General features: G+C 41.6%; 1 protein-coding gene across 5 annotated transcripts in view; it reads left to right on the forward strand.

The window, feature by feature from the left end:
- The window catches only part of Oma1 (OMA1 zinc metallopeptidase), a 143,503-nt gene that overhangs the window by 12,511 nt on the left and 113,732 nt on the right, over nt 1-17,260 (forward strand). For all 5 annotated transcript variants that reach the window (XR_010066355.1, XR_010066356.1, XM_063287381.1 and 2 more), the window contains exons 6-7: nt 2,739-2,867; nt 5,944-6,018. Coding sequence is in view for 3 of the 5 variants with exons in the window: in XM_063287381.1 (XP_063143451.1) it covers nt 2,739-2,867; nt 5,944-6,018 (204 nt within the window). In the remaining 2 variants the exon portion in view is untranslated. The remainder of the gene's footprint in view (nt 1-2,738; nt 2,868-5,943; nt 6,019-17,260) is intronic.

A 17,260-nucleotide genomic window follows, 5' to 3' on the forward strand; every position in this document is an offset into this window, starting at 1 on the left:
CTGAACAGTAAGTGCACATGTTATTAACTTGAAATGGAAGCGTGAGTGTTTTTTACTGATCCTCCTCAAAGTCTTTTAAAATTCTACCTCTTCTTTAGAGGGATAATAAAATGATGTGGGCCAGTGTTGTTCTTTTTAGAAGCATCCCTGATTTCTTTTGATCTACAGGAAAAAGAAAGGTTTCCTAAGTAGAATCAAGAATAAATTTAAGCCATAGAAATAGTATTGTTATCGTGTATTCTAATTTCTCTGAAATAATGGTGTCATAACACGTCAGTGATGAGTTAATGAGTGACACGGAGACGTTCTCTTATGCTACCATCTTCTATCTACATGTTACTGTCTACAGTAATAGGGCAATTCTTGTTTAAGGCTCTATCGACCTGGTGGCTGTTTTCAGCAAATGATCACCACAGCGCACACACAGACACACACACATTATTCTGGATCTGGCATGGAAAAGTAACACAATTTAAGAGTAAAGCTATACATTAGTTTAGATTGTAAAAGCTGAATGCATTGGAAAGTCAAGGCATAGTAAGGTTGGCTATACTGTTTATTTTTTAAAGGCAAGTTAAACTTACACAGTGGGGCAGCAGGTTAAGTACATAGTGTTAAATGACCTTTGTTGTTGTAAAATTATAAAAAAGGTTTTCTTTTACTCCCACTAGATCCATCTTGTACTCTCTCTGAGAGTAATAATATAACCATAAAACTGAAAGTCTTCTGTTATTGTAAAATTATAAAAAGGGGTTGTCTTTTACCCCCTCTAGATCCAGCACCACAGTGCCCCAAGATATCTGGTAGATATCTTGCCATAAACACACATCCTAACTCTGTGGCAGCCTAGTCTGCCGCCACACACTCTCCCAAAATCAAATCGCTACAAGAAAGAGCACACAACACAGTAACCTCTGGTCCAATTGGTAAGATATAATTGCCCACCTAAACATACAAGGCCCTGTACACATCCATCCCTTAAGAACATTCATAACAACCTGTAAAGGTACAGCATGGAATCTTAACATCTGCCTCCATGTTCTCCTGGTGGTGGCTTCTCCTCCATTCTCCTCCTGTTCCCTCAAACTTTTCTCCCACCAATCCTTTCTTCTTGTCCAATGACAGGCCTTATTCTACCTTATACCTGCCTCACCTGTATGACATCATCCCACAGACCTTAAGGCATAGTCTTTTGTCAAATTGACTGTGAGGTCTAGAAAAGTTTATTCTCCCTGGGGTCAAGAAATTAGCTTTGGCTGTTGTAGCTTTAAAAGGTATTACCATTCAGCTGGTTTGATCTCTGGTCCTCCAGCCTGTGCCTGCTGTCAGTGGAAGGTTACCACTGCCATCAGTTCAGGGCAGTGGTCTGACGAAATGAAGGAGGCAAGGAGCAGCTTTAGTGGAAAGCAGTTAACGCTGCCTTGACAAAGGTCTCTTTGATCAACACAGTGTTTTTCTCTTGGAAATCCTAGGCAGATGTGGTAGTCCATGGCTTTAATCCCAGCATCCAAGGAGGCAGAGGCAGGCGTATTTATGTAAGTTAGAGGCCAGCATGGTCTATAAATCGAGTTCCAGGCCAGCCAGGCTACACAGAGAAATCCTGTTTCAAACAAACAAAAACTAAGAAAAAACAGTTTCTATTTTTTAAGACTAATAACAGTTATACTCTTTTCATAGCAAAGCATTTCTCTTCATAAATACATTGTCATTTTGATTTTAGTCTTTTGTGGTAAAATAGTTCAATAATTGTTTTACAGCCAACAGCTGTTCCAGTGTGATAGTTGGCTCTGTGAGAGATTATCTTGATAGGTCCTAGTCTGATTTTGGTGCGTGGTGAATAAGCCCATGCTTTTACTTTGTACCAGACATTATTGTACAGAATGCACATTTTATATAGACATTTACTGGTTAATGCTGTGATTATGCCTGAAACGCACAGAACACCCAGCTCTCAGTGAGAGATACCAAACTTACAAAATCAAAAACTTGTTTGAAATTCTTTCTGAATTTTCATGTGTCAGGTGAATTTACACATACACACACACACACACACACACACACACACACGCTTAGGCTTTATGTGACAATATCAGCGCAGTGAACACTTTGATTTGATTTGTAGAATATAGTGCCCACATTAGGTACCAAAATAGCCCTGGCTTGAATTTTTGGTCCTCTTACTAATTAATAGCTGTGTGAATTGGGACAGCCATAAAATTTCCATTTCCATTTCATTATCTATGAAATGAGGCTCATTGAACCAGAAGATTGTTGTATTTGCTTAGATAGGAAAGTGTAGTTTATTGTCACTGTCTTTGACGATGAATAATTAGCTTGGCAAAAGTAGTAAAATATCAGTTAAAGGCATAAGTGGCCCACAGCGTGTAAGCAGGGAAAAGGGGTATTCCAGGAGGTGGCATGGGCAGGAGGGGAGAAATTTGGGTCTTTGGTTGATGATACTCAAAAGGTACCAGTAATGGCCCCAAACCTGACAGATCTCTGGTCTCACCCATGGAAGCAGAGAACTGACTCCCACAGAGTTCTCTGACTGCTTTGTACCATGGCGTACCTATGCCAAATATGTGCACCACAAAAAATAAATATAATAAATTAAAAAAAGTAGCATTGGCTTGTGCTAGCCAATTATTAATTATTTAGTATGATTAAATAGTATCTAGAAAGTATAAATATATGGTCTCTATCTGCTAATGTGGTTTCATTATTTTCATTATTCTTAGGCAGAAAAGGCTAGCTTGGTTCATTTACTGGATTTCCTTGGCATGATTTTTCTCACAATGATTTGGGCCATTTGTCCAAGAGACAGCTTGGCAGTTCTGGGCCAGTGGATACAGTCAAAGTTGCAGGAGGTAAGTCTGAGATGGTCTGTGGTGAATTCGCAACTATTCCCAACTATGTACAGCAGTGTGGATTAGAATTATTCTAAAGTCTGACTCCACGGTCTGCTTCACTCTTATAGGTGCTGTTCCCTTATAGTATTGAATTAAGAAATACGGGGTTGGGATTTAGCTCAGTGGTAGAGCACTTGTCTAGCAAGCGCAAGGCCCTGGGTTTAGTCCTCAGCTCTGAAAAAAACAAAAAACAAAAAACAAAACAAAACAAAAAGAAATACTATGTCTATGCAGTGATTTTAAAGTATTGATTAAAAGAGCTACTGTTCCAACTTTGGGCTAATTAATTTTCATTTTTAAATCCATAGCTGTTGATATCACAGAAAGAAAACCTAGTCACTGCTCCTTCTCTTATCTCTGTGACAGTGGTGTCCTCGCTGATGTTACCACAGAGGGCTCTTCAAAGAAGCCTGACGTTTTAAAGATTATGGGGCTGGCTGAAGCCTCACACCTTTCTCCATTGCTGCTAGTGCTCAGTTAGCCCAGCACTGCCTAGAACACACCAGGAAAGCTTTCCTAGGTCTTTAGTGCTGATAGTGATAACACGAGATTAAGTCCTGCTATTTTGTTCAAAATACTGTTACTGAGGGTCAGTCTTGTTCTCGGTTAACCAGATTATTTTATTTTACATCTTTCTTCAAATATGTCCTCCTGTTCCAGAAAACATGGTTATTTAGGAACAGACTTTTACCGTTTTATTTAGTGATTTTCTGGAGCACCTGTCATGTGCCATCTGGGACAAATAGCCTTTGCTACTGGGAAGTCACCTATTGAGTGCAGATGCATCATTTGACTGCATTCAGATAGAAGCAACGGTCCTCAAACCGAAGAAGGAAGAGTTAGGCTCAGATTGTCGGACCTCAGTTTGGAACTTTGTTCTGTCTCTGACCTACTGGGCTGTCAGTAGAGTTGATGGAGTTCCTCTTATGTGCAAGTAGATGCTTTTTAAAATAATAGAACATAAGAGTTGAGCATATCAAGGGCAATGCAGCTGTTTTTCTCTTAAAATACCAAATGAGCCCCAGCTCTTGAGCATCATTTTTCTATTAATAATTAAACTGAACATAAAACAGGGCTTCCTTTAGTATGGATTCTTTTCTCCTGAACTGAGGTCCCTCAGTGACTGTTGTCAGGGATGCTTTTTTCTTTGCAAGTGCTGCTCACCATGCTTTGGGAGCAGGGGAGTGCTGCCAGTGTAGCACTGTAGAGTGGGGATTGCTCACATTGCTTGACATTCACATACTCACCGTGGTGACTGAACGCTACACTAAGGCTCTGTTAAGTCTACTGATGTTTTGTTCTGGATCCTCATTGCTCTGTGGCCTCGTCCTGGTGTTATAGGTTGTTTTCCTGCATACACAGCCTTTACTCAGTAGATGCACATGGTTCTTGGTCTCCACCGTATCTCCATGGCTCAGTGGTTTAGAGCCTGTGTTCCTCTTGCAGAGGACCTGGGTTCAGTTTGGTTCCCAGAACCCATATGGTCATCTGTAAGCAAGGGATTATCTGCCCTGTTGGTCTTCTTGTGTACCAGGCATATACATGTGTAACTTACATGCAGGCAAAATCACTTAGACACATAAATTAAATAATAATTAATAATTCAAAAGTAATTAAAATAAATGCCTCTGTGAGCTGGCACAGTGGCACATACCTATAGTCCCAGCTACTTGAGAAGCTAAGGGAGGAAGGAGGTTTGCTTGAGTTCATGAATTTGAGAGTACTTAGGTACCAACAGCATCACCTTATGACTCCAAACACTTACATCTGTCTCCAAGAATCAAAATCACCCAGTCACCCACCCACCAACTTTCCAACTCACCCACCCACCCACTTCTCACCCACCCACCCAGCCAGCCACCCAGCCAGCCACTCACCTCTCTCTCTCTCTCTCTCTCTCTCTCTCTCTCTCTCTCTCTCTCTCCCCCACTCTCACTCACTCACTCACTCACTCACTCACTCACTCACTCCTCACTTGCACCAGCTTGAGAACTACTTCTTCAAAGCATTTTGCATAGTAGCTGGCACAGAGTAAGAACTCAACTAATGGGGGTGATTGTTCTGATGATTGGCCCATGTAATACTCTGTACAGATGGAGGAGTTGGTTACTATATTAGCTTCGTCTTGCATATCGCCCATGAGTTCTCCTGCTGAGGCTGATGCTTTATTGGGTTAGCACGTTCAGTGGCACACACTCAGCCTGCTCACTGAGACCTGATGCTCTGCCATGCAGTGCTTCAGCATCCTCAGATGTGACTGAGCGGGACGGAAGCCATGCTCTGTGCTTACAACTGGGATCAGTGGATTAGGCTGCTCGTGTCCATAGCAAGGATGCTGCTGGGTTGGAAACGTTGCTTTGTGGATAAATAGCTCCTTCTCAAAAGCCCTGCTTATTGATCCAGCCCCACATAGTTTTACTATACTGGAAAGTAGAATTCAATTGGAAAACATACTCATAAATACAGGTAATTAGGAAAATTAAAGTTAGGATAGCTGTGTGTGTCTTTTAAAAAGTTGAGGTCAGAAGAAAGTTTTATTTTTCTAACTAATCAATATTTAGAAAAGTAAATGAAGATAATTCATCACAGAAGAGCCTCTGCTCTGTGGTTAATTTTCTGCTAGTGTTACTGGCTCTCATACCTCCGTTTTCTCAATTTCCCTTTAGAATTGTGAGGTTGACGTTTGTTGGCCATAGTGCAGCTTGCACTGGTGTGTGCACTTCAGCAGCACGCTGTTCAGTCATGGAGATTATGAGTAGAAAGGGAAGGTAGCTAATAGCAACCCAGGCTGTCCATCCGGGTTGTCATGTTTAAAGTATGAGTCTAATGGCAGAAACAAAGGCTGCCCATCCGGGTGTCATGTTTAACGTCTGAGTCTAATGGCAGAGACAAAGGCCACATTTACATTTTATACCTTAGCACATAGAGATTTTATACTAGATTTTCTGTGAAATCAATTTAACATCAATTTTTAAATTCCTTTGATTACGAAATGAATTTGCTTAATGGAGTTTTCTGTCCTGTTTCTTCTTAGTATATGTTTGATAGACCATACAGTAGAACATTGGAGGCCGAAGCTGACAAAATTGGACTACAGCTGGCTGCAAAGGTAAAGTGATCAGTAGCTGACAATACATTGTCCCTCATACAGTTGACAATAATGTGTGCTGTCTTAACGTTCGGCACAAGCGCAGGCCAAGCTTTAAGACGTGTCTGTGTTAGCCATTGTACGACTCAATCTTTCTATCTATCACTTTAACAAAATGCTGCGCACAGCTCAGTTATAGTAAGAGGTTTGTTTAGCCCACAGTTGTGGAGATTTAGACGCATGTTGAATGCCTGCAGTGGAGCAAGAATAGAGGAGGATGGTGTGTGGCAAGATCACGTGTAGAGGCAAATCAATTACATCCAGACCAGGGAAGAGAAAAGGAGATTCCAGTGAGGGAGGTACAGTTCCCTTTCAAGGGCATATCACCATAAGCAGTCTCTTCTAAGATCTACTTTTAATGGGTCTGCCACCTCCCAAAGCACCATGCTGGGGCTGCACCTTTAGTCACAGTCGACCTTTTGGGGTTTTGAGATCTCACCAAGCCACAGTACTTTTTATGTAATTTTCATAAATCTAAAATACTTGAAGATTGTATCTCTTAAAGAAATTGATGAATAACTGAAAATATTCATTAACTCTCTTTTCCATATGAGGCTGTAATTGGTTCTATATATTAAAAGTCCTTTTTTTCAATAATTTATTTTTTTATTTACTTATATCCCTATTGCAATCCCATTCCTTCTATTCTCGCACTTCCTCCCTTATAAATCCCTCCTCCATTACTCTTTTTCACCACTCTGGGACTTCTAGTCCCAGGAGGACTAGGCATATTCTGTCCCTCTGAGATCCAACGAGGCAGTCCAGATAGGGGAAGGGGATCCAGTGGCAGGCAACAGAGTCAGAGACAGTCTCTGCTCCAGTTGTTAGGGGACTCACATGAAGACCAAGCCGCACATCTGCTACAAATGTCCAACCCACACATGCCCTTTGGTTGGTAGGTCAATCTCTGCGAGGCCCCCTGCCCAGGTGTGGTGTCCTTGATCCCTCCAGCTTGTTCAGTTCTGTCCCTAACTCTTCCATGAGCCTCCCCAAGTTCCACTCCACCCAGTGTTTGGCTGTGGGTCTCTGTATCTGTTCCCATCCACTGCTGCATGGAGCCTCTCAGGAGACAGTTATGCTAAGCTCCTGTGTGCAAGCATAGCAGAGTATCATTAATAGTGTCAGGGTTGGCTCTCTCACGTGGGATGGGTTCAAGTTCAGCAGGCGTTGGCTGGCTGTTCCCTCAGTCTCTGCTCCATCTTTATCCCTACGTGTCTTATGGGCAGGACAGATTTTGGGTTGAAGGTTTTGGCGGTGGGTTGATGGCCCCTTCCCTCCACTGGAAATCCTTTTTGGCTATGGGAAGTGGCCACTTCAGACTCTATATTCCCTGCTGGTAGGAATCTCACTCCCTGAAGCCTCCTGGTCCTAGGCTTCCAGCTAGTCCCAGATACGCCCCAACTGATATCTATGCTCCAAGCCTTTTCTCACCCCTCAACATTGCCAAACTCATTCTCTGAGACCATAGTCACCCTGATACCTGAACCACACAAAGACTCAACAAAGAAAGAGAGTTTCAGACCAGTTTTTCTAATGAACATTGATGCAAAAATAGTAAAATACTTGCAAACTGATTCCAAGAATGCATCAAAAGGCTCATGCACCATGATCAAGTAGGCTTCATCCCAGGGATGCAGAGATGTTCAGTAAATGGAAATCCATCAGTGCAACCCACCATATAAACAATTAAAAGAAAAGAGCCACATAATCATCTCATTAGATGCTGAAAAAGTCTTTGACGAAATGTAATACCACTTTGTGTTAAAAGTCCTGGAGAGATCAGGGATATAAGGTATATCCTAAAACATAATAAAGGCAATAGCAACATCAAATTAAATGGGGAGAAACTTAAAGCAACTCCACTAAAATCAGGAACAAGGCTGCCTACTCTCTATCTCTTCAATATAGTATTTGAAGTTCTAGCTAGAGCAATATGACAACTAAAGGAGATCAAGGGGATACAAATTGAAAAGGAAGAAGTCAAAGTATCACTATTCACAGACAATGATATGTGATGGTATACATAGGTGACCTTAAAAAATCTACCAGAGAACTCCTACAGCTGATAAAAACCTTCAGCAAAGTGGCTGGATATAAAATTAATTCAAATAAGTCAGTAGCCCTTCTTTGTACAAATGAAAAAGGAACTGGAAAAGAAGTTAGACAGTACATTTCACAACAGCTCAAATAATATAAAATACCTTGGTGTAACTCTAACCAATCAAATGAAAGACCTGAGTGACAAGAACTTCCTTCTCTGAAGGAAGAAATTGAGGAAGACAACAGAAGATGGAAAAATCTCCCAGGCTCATGGATTGGTAGGATTAATATAGTGAAAACGGCCATCTTACCAAAAAGCAGCATGCAATTCCCACCAAAATTCCAACATGATTCTTTACAGACCTTGAAAGAGCAATTCTCAATTTCATATGGAAAAACAAAAAAACCCAGGATAGCTAAAACAGTCCTGAACAATAAAAGAACTTCTGGAGGTGTCACCATCCTTGATTTCAAGCTATATACGCCACAGATCAATACTAATAAAAGCCACATGGCATTGGCGTAAAAACGAGTTGATCAATGGAGTTGAATGGAAGACCCAGAAATAAACCCACACACCTATAGACACTTGATATTTGACAAAGAAGATGAAACCATACAATGGAAAAAGCAAAGTAAAAAAGTCTTTATTAAAAAAATCATCTTTAGTAAAAGTCCTAATCTTTATTAGAAATAATTTTTTGCATGTATAAAATTTTTCACTATAGAAATGAAGTATGTAAATGAAAACTTGAAAAACATAATGGGTACATAATGCCTTTTTGTCCTTATTACTCCGTGTACCTTCTATGAGACCAATGTTTCCTCTGTCTTAAACCCCTTGTTTCTCCATCCTGAGGTGCTTTGAGAGAACAGGACTATGTGTAGCTGTTTTCCCTCACTTGGAGAAGGTTAGACCTGTTGCCATTGTGATTCATGCTGAGCAGTTGAGTGTCTGCTACTGAGATGTGTTCTGGAAAGCAAGCAAGGTCTAGTGGAGCAGCTGCCCCTCTGAGAGCTCCATAAACGGCTCTCAGGCTTCACAGGCTTCATGCTGTGTCTCTGTTGGGGAGGACCCTTCATGCCTAATTATTATTTTAACCACTTGTGATAGCTAAGTTATCGTGATTAGCAGAACATTTTTTTGACAAGTATAGACTGTACAGTTTATATATTAAAATATCATTCGGCCCTTTGTTGAGTTTCTAGTAGTTATTAATTATTAAAACTCACTATTATTTAAACTTATTGTGAATATTAATGGCTTTGGCTCTGTAAATGGTATTACATATTTACAGGAGTAAAAGTCTTTCTTGGTGTGTTAAGTAGGATCAAGTGAAGTATCGGGCTGCATGCGTTAAGGAGTTACCAAGTAAGGTTCAAAGAGCCAGTGTGTATGAGCTACTACTTTGAATGCACCAGTCTGTCAAGTTTCCTTTTAAGCGTGCTTGGCGCTGTGGTTAAGAAATTTTGATTTACCTTAGTAAATTGCTTCTGTTTTATTTCTAAGAAACTTCATTATATTAGCTCTTTTATGTCACATGAAGAAGTGATCCAGGTAATTCTGTTTTTCCCATGGACAGCTAAAAAATGCAGCCCCAATTGAAAGGGTAGATCTGGGGACATGGTGGTGCGACACCTGTAAGTCCAGTACCTTGGAGGTGGAGGCAGGAGGAACAAAAGTTCATGCTAGCTTGAGTTACATTAGATCCCGTCTCAAAAGAGTTATTTTGTCATAACAGTTAATTGCCACTTTGGAGATTTGCTCCCTTGTGACTAATCATTCATCCACAGCACATGATCTCTATAGCTTTGTAATGGGGTTGGTACTATTGCAAATAGCTCTGCCCTTTAATCTAGTTGTGCAATGTGGACTTGATGTTCTTGGATCCTTGCATGCTTGTATACATTTTATAATAGTCTCATTAAATTATATGTTCACTGAGAATAGGACCCCCGTTGAAGGAATCAGAGAAAGAACTGGAAGAGCTTGAAGGGGCTCGAGACCCCATATGTACAACAATGCCAAGCAACCAGAGCTTCCAGGGACTAAGCCACTACCTAAAGACTATACATGGACTGACCCTGGACTCTGACCTCATAGGTAGCAATGAATATCCTAGTAAGAGCACCAGTGGAAGGGGAAGCCCTGGGTCCTGCTAAGACTGAACCCCCAGTGAACTAGACTGTTGGGGGGAGGGGGACAATGGGGGGAGGGTGGGGAGGGGAACACCGATAAGAAAGGGGAGGGGGGAGGGGGATGTTTGCCCGGAAACTGGGAAAGGGAATAACACTCGAAATGTATATAAGAAATACTCAAGTTAATAATAAAAAAAAATTATATGTTCATATAACACTGGCCCAGGCATGGATGGGATAGTTGACCAGTGTCTAACACACTGAATTTTCCCATCTGTGAACATGATGTATATGTCATTTATTTAGTTGTTCTTTAATCATCCTTAATAATGCTTTGAACTTGGTTTTGTACATAAGGATTATACATATTTTGTCTGATTTATTGTTTGATGTTTAGATATAAACATTTAAAAGATAACTTTCTTGCCTATAGAAATATAATTGACTTATGGAACTGACTACCTGTCTGCCTTCCTCCCTCCTGCTGTCCTCCCTTCTCAATCAATGATTCTCCATCTTATTACCAATGTAATGTCCAGATAAGTTAGCACAAGCAACTGACGGCAGGCAACTTTGTCTTCCCTATCTTGTAAGAAGGACAATGTCTGCTTTTTTCTCAGCTCTTGTGGTTCTTGTACACTCTCTTAGAGACTGTATTTGCTACTCTTCTGTTGCTGTGATAAAACACGATGACCAAGGCAGAAGGAAGGACGTATTGGGCTTATAGTTCTGGAGAGAAAAGAGCCTAGAGTTGCAGGGAAGCATGCTAGTGAGCAGCAGGTGTGGCAGGGGCAGGAGCCAAGAGCTCAACTAGAGCATGAAGTAGAGAGAGCCGCATGGAATGGCTCCAGTGACACACTTTCTCCAGCAAGCCTGCGGCACCCAAACCCAAACACAGTGTGCAAACGCCTGAGCCTACGGGGAGACTCCTTATTCAGACCACCACAGGGCTGCCCATCAGGTTGAATAGTCTACCTTAGTTCCTCATGGTTCGGGAAATGGTTTTTAATTATGAAAGAATATTGTATCTTGCCACAAGCATTTGTTGAATTTTTTGAGATGGTTATGTTTTTCTCTTTTATCTGTTAATGTGGAAAATGACATTTTCTTAAATTAAGCTAACCTTTTATTTTTGAAAATATATATGTATATATAAAACACACACACATACATATATACACACACACACATATACACATATGTGTATGTGTGTGTGTGTATTGCAAGTATTTTCTCTCTGTTGCAGTTTTTAATTTTTTAATGAGTTCATTTTGAAGAACAAAAGTTTTATGTTTTTGTGAAGTTTAATTTTTTGACTTTGGATTTAATTATTGTTCTAATTTTCTAAGACGGAAGCTCAGGTAATTAATTTTAGGTTTTCGTTTTCTTTAACACAAGCAGTTAGAGCTAGATTTCCTCCTCCTCCTCATTACCTGAACTTGACACATTTCGATACATACTTTCCTCATCTTCACTTTAGTAAAGTGTTCCCAGTGTCCTTCGTAGTTTTCTTGTCTTGTGCACAAATTGTTTTAATTCAGTTGATGTCTAGACATTTGGAGTTTGTCTAAATGTTTTATCATTGTTTATTTCTAATTAACTTTCTTGCAAGTGAGAATGCATGCTCCTTATAAGTTTAATCTTCTTGCTGGCTGCTTTTGTGTTAGCTTGACACAAGCTGGAGTTACCTGGGAAGAGGAGCCTCAGTGGAGAAAATGCCCCCATGAAATTGGCCTGTAGGAAAGTCTCTAGTGTGTTCTCTTAGTAATGTGTGAGGGCCGTGGGCTGGTGGTCCTGACTGAGTAAGCCAGCAAGGGCAAGCTAATAAGAAGAGCACCTGGATGGTTTCTGCATTGGCTCCTGCCTGAGCTCCTGCCCAAGTTCCTTTGGTGATGACCTGAGAGTATAAGCTGGACACTCTTGCTCCCTAAGTTGCTTTGTCTCGGTGCTTTCTTAATAGAAATCTAACCATAGAAGCTTGGTTTGGGGGAAGCCCTTGGCCTCTGTTGGTGGCTGTGTGTTCTACAACAACTCAGTGTCTTTTTATAACAAATACTAGGCTAACTTGGCTTACTGTGTCATTCAGGTTGATATGCTGATCTTTAGGGAGAAGAGTTTGAAATATTTTAACTATAAATGTAGACTTGTCTGTTACCTTTTGCCTTATATGATTTGAAGATTGTTTTAGACATATACATATTTGGGATTTTTTCTCCTTTTGAATTATTTAATCATTTTGAAGTACATTTATTTATTTATATCTATCCATCCATCCATCCATCCATCCATCCATCCATCCATCCATCCATCCATCCATCCATCTATCTATCTGATATAGGGCACTACTCCTCCAGCCCTGGTTGGCCTAGACTTTACATGGAATGCACTTGCTTCTTACTGAGATTATAAGCATGTGCTACCACACCTGGCTTCTTTTTCTTTTACTTTTGTCCTTCTCCTTCCTTCCTTCTTTCCTTCCTTCCTTCCTTCCTTCCTCCTCTACTTCCCTTCCTCCCTCTCTCTCTCTCTTGTTTTGTTTTGCTTTGGTGTCTAGTAATGTGGTTTTTGTTTGTTTTTGTGTTTTGCTATGAAGACATCTCAGCATTCTAGACGCTGGCTTGTTTGTGGCCTGACTTTTGTCTCTGGAGTGAACTAGAAAGGCCTTTTAGATTTACTTAAACATTACTGGCCATTGTCACAGCAAATTTTGCCACTTTCCTGTTTGTGTTAATGGTCCCCAGAAGACAGAGAGGAGACTGGCATCCCCTCCTGTTTTTCTAAGTTGTGTTAATATAAGAATTTAAGGATGGGCTCAAATGGAAGTTCACAGACAGTTTTATTAGAGTTTAAAGCAAAAAACCAAAACCAGGGCAGGCCAACTATAGATCCAGAGGAGGGCGATGGAGGCAAGGCAAGGAAAGAAAACTGTTTTCTCTCATTGGACACGGATGTCAGACACATGGTGGAGATCTGACCTGGGACAAGGGACTAAGGTCCATATTTTACACACGAAGCAGACCTGACCTACAGGTTCTCCCAACATTTCAGTCCCTACCTGGCATGCCCTGCCCCCAATCCTGAACCTTCCAGCCCAGGGGCTGGGCTGCCCTTCCTCAGGGCTCTTCCCTATATAAGCCAGACATTTTTGTCTCTTCCTCTCTTTCCTCTCCTCTTTTATCTCTGCGTGCACAGCCCCCTTTTCCTTTCTCTCTCCCTCCCCTAGCCTCCCTACTCCACTTTCCCATGGAGACTTCCCTAGCCTTGGTCCAGTGAACTCGCCTACCCAAGAGCAGCTTCCCAATAAACCTGCCATTGATATAATCTAATCTGGCTTGAATTGGCTCATTTCACCTAAGGTAGAGAAATAACCTATCTCTTCTGAGAAAGAGTGAGGAAGCCCTAATGTGGGAGAAGCCCAGAGTGTTAGAAAAGCATACTTAGAAAAGAGATAGAAAGAAGAAAAGAAATTATGCTTTTCTGAATAAGTAGACAGATTTGTGAAGCCACTGGATAAGGACCAGAATCCTGGGAAGGAAAAGTTCAGTTTCTCCTTAAAGTACCAATTATTCTGCTTATCTCTTTAGCAAAGTGAGCCTACCTTCTTAGGGGTGGTCCCTTGGCCAGGTGAGAGAGCTGGGCCAACTGGACTGAGGAAATTTTGTCTTGGTATTTTGCGTGACTATTGCAGGGGGTAGATTTTTTTCTGGTTCTGTTGACTCAAGCCACAGTCAGATTTTAGCAATCTATGTGCACATACTGTTTTCAACAGTTTTCTTTTAGGCGGGGATATTACTTCTAATGTCTCACTGCTTCCTGGAAATGGTCTTGGGTCTGGCCACTGCATCTTATCCATCCGTACATTGTTCTGCCTCAAGGGCACAAATGGGTCACAAAGGTGACGTAGGGAATGTGGAAAAACCAAAGCCAAGTTTTCAAATTAGCTCCAGTCATAACAAGAACTTAAAGATGAGTGGATTCTGAACAAGTTTCTCAGAAAAATCATCCCTATAAAGGAGTCTGTTTAAAAAGTCAGCAATAACAAAGGGCAGAGTTACCCCCATGGAGCCAGGCTTCAAGTCTCTACAATGTTAGTCATTCCTCCTCTCCAACAAACACCTTTGCTCCTTTTTTACTGTCTCTCCTGCCCCCATGTGATTACCAGTAATAAACATTTGGGTCATTTCTAGGAATTACTAATATTGTAAATAATTTTAGAAAAGACATTGTATTCATATATCCTTAAACTCCAAGAGTTTTTCCTTCCCTCCTCATTTCTTTCCTTCCTTTCCCTTTCATGGTTGCATTTTCCAAAGCGTACTAAATGTGTTGTGCAGTGTGAGAATTCCAGTTGTGATAATATGGTCTGTTTATGTCATGCACAAAGAAATGTTGCTACAGATGTTAAATCTGTCTTTGTTATGAAACACTCAGGATGAAAAATGCCATCTCTAAAGTACAAGTATTTATTTCCTGTCAGAAAGAGAAGCAGTGTGAAAGCTCCGAGTACAGTATTTATACTGCTTTTATTCTGTGACAGCATCCTTTGAGATAATGGCACCTCAGCTCCGCTCACTGCGTGCTCTGCCAGTGCTGCGATTGGTGCTTCAGGTGTGCTGCCTGCTCTGGCGCTAACAAGTGGTTACTGCCGGCATCTTGGCTCCTCTTTGCAAGTGAAGGACTTGAGGCCCACACGGGTCATGTTGTGTTAGCTTCTTTGTTAAAAACACAATGGTAAAAGTTGTGATTCAAACAAGAATGGGACTGAGATTTGTTATCTTTACCCCCTCATTATGGAAACATTTATTCTGTTATGAGCTACAGTAGTCTCTTTTCTTGTTGCTGTGATTAGGTACCTGGCAGGAAGCCCCCTACAAGAGTAGTAATAGTTGATGGGCCTCTGGCTTATGGTTTGAGGGCATATAATCATGGTGGATACAATCCAGCACAGAGGTAGGAACATGAGGCAGTTGATCATCCTGTGTTCCTAGGCAGGAAGCAGACAGTGGACAGGAAGTGAGGCCAGGCTATAAAACCTCAACGTGGGGTTGGGGATTTAGCTCAGTGGTAGAGAGCTTGCCTAGGAAGTGCAAGGCCCTGGGTTCGGTCCCCAGCTCCGAAAAAAAGAACCAAAAAACAAAAAACAACAACAAAAAAAAAACCTCAACGTGCATACCTAATGACCTCCTTTAGTGAGACTCTAATTCCTAAGACTTCCTTACCTGCCCAGTCAGCACACTAGATAGAGACCAAGTGATCAAACATATACTTGGACCACTGTACTTTATACGGTTGCCCTCCTGTGTTTAGTGTTAGGCACTGGTGGTGTGGAGGATCCATGGCATCAAGCAGAGTCCTGATGTCATCATGGCAGCTGAGCTAGACCACTCACATTGGGACTCGGTTTTGCTGCTTAGCTGTGTGATCTTGAACACAGTAGTTATTTTTACTTTTCTGCATTAGCAGCTTTCCCTACCTGGTGATGGTGCTTGGGCATTTCTCATTCAGTCAATGCAATTCAAGTTCTGCTCCTGCATGTCCCAATGTCTGCCTTCCCTAGTCCACAAGGATCTCAGGTGGAGGTATTCAATACCAAATCTTGGAGTTTTATCTACCTGTTTCTGATACTTTCTTCTGACAAACACTCCATCTTGTATTCAGTTGCTATTTTAAATGCCTACAAACGATTGCTCATCTAAGATTTGCATCTGATCTTTTACCAAGTCCTGGCAATTCCATGTATAAAATATGTCTCAGCTTGTTTCTATGTCCACTGTTAGCAACTCCTGCTGCAACTTCATTATAGCTTTCGCTGACTGCACTCTGACTCCCCCTCACTGCATGCTCCACCCAGCTACACATGATGAAACAGGTTAGGCGAGCCAGCATTGGCCTCTGCACTTATACTTGGCATATGAGCTGACAGGCCTCTAATTCTGATGGCTGTCTTTTTCTTTTGACATTACAGCAGTCTTACTCAGCCCTGCATGGTTGCCCTCCTTTATTACGTGATTTTCATTTATTAACTGAACATGCATTTGTTGTATGCTTTGCTGTCTGCCAGGTAATTGGAAGTCAGAATGATAGCAGTACACAGATATAGGCTGTTAATGATTTTAACAAAGTTTGGAGCATTGTGGTAAAGACACAGGCAGGTTCATCCCATGAAGGAATGCAGCAGAATGATAGAACTTGTGTCCATGCTTGAACGACAGCCTGGGGAAAGGGGCTGAGAAAGAAGCATTTAAAATAGAGCTTCTTGAGATAAATAGGAATTACTCTGGTGTGGTGCCGGGGGAGGTCTCAGGGAAGATTTGGTCCAGAAAATAACATGTTCAAAGGTAAGGATAACAAGGCCTATTCTGGAATTAAAATCTCTCCGAGACTAAAATATAGACAGTTCAGGAGTGTTCCTGGCAAGATGGGATGGGAAAGGGAGGCAGAGACTTTGTTAGTGGGCTTAAGGACTAAGCCTTGACTGAGCTCACGGTGTGACTTAGGGTGTCACAGCGATATTGGAACTCTGATTTCCTACATGTGCCCACAGACCACAGGCTTAGCCTCTCTGTGTCCTGTCAGATGCTGCTGCTTGCAGTGCTACCCTCGGTGTCTTGGGCTTGATTCCTGTTTGTGATGTGTACCCCGGAACCTGTACCTTTTGGATGTTACTGACCAGATGTGTGTGTGTGTGTGTGTGTGTGTGTGTGTGTGTGTGTGTGTGTGTGTGTGCGCGCGCACGAGTGCACGCACATTCACTGCACATGACTCTAGGTGCCTCATGCTGTGAGACAAGAAAGTCTCTAGAGTTGAGCAGACTCCCTGGTCCTGCACTGCAGTCCCCATCACAATGCCATCTAGGCTTAGATTCGTTTAGAGTTAGGATGTGTAGCTTGGCTTCCTTTGTCACCCACCTGTAAGAGCAAGTGTGCTGACCCAGGGACAGACACACACACCTTCCACAGTCTGCCTGGCTGCTGTAAGTTGCCATTACAAATCTGCATGGGACTTACGAGTGTGGTTAAGGGGA

The sequence above is a fragment of the Rattus norvegicus genome, chromosome 5 (assembly GCF_036323735.1).
Source record: "Rattus norvegicus strain BN/NHsdMcwi chromosome 5, GRCr8, whole genome shotgun sequence".
NCBI classification, from domain to species: Eukaryota; Metazoa; Chordata; class Mammalia; order Rodentia; family Muridae; genus Rattus; species Rattus norvegicus.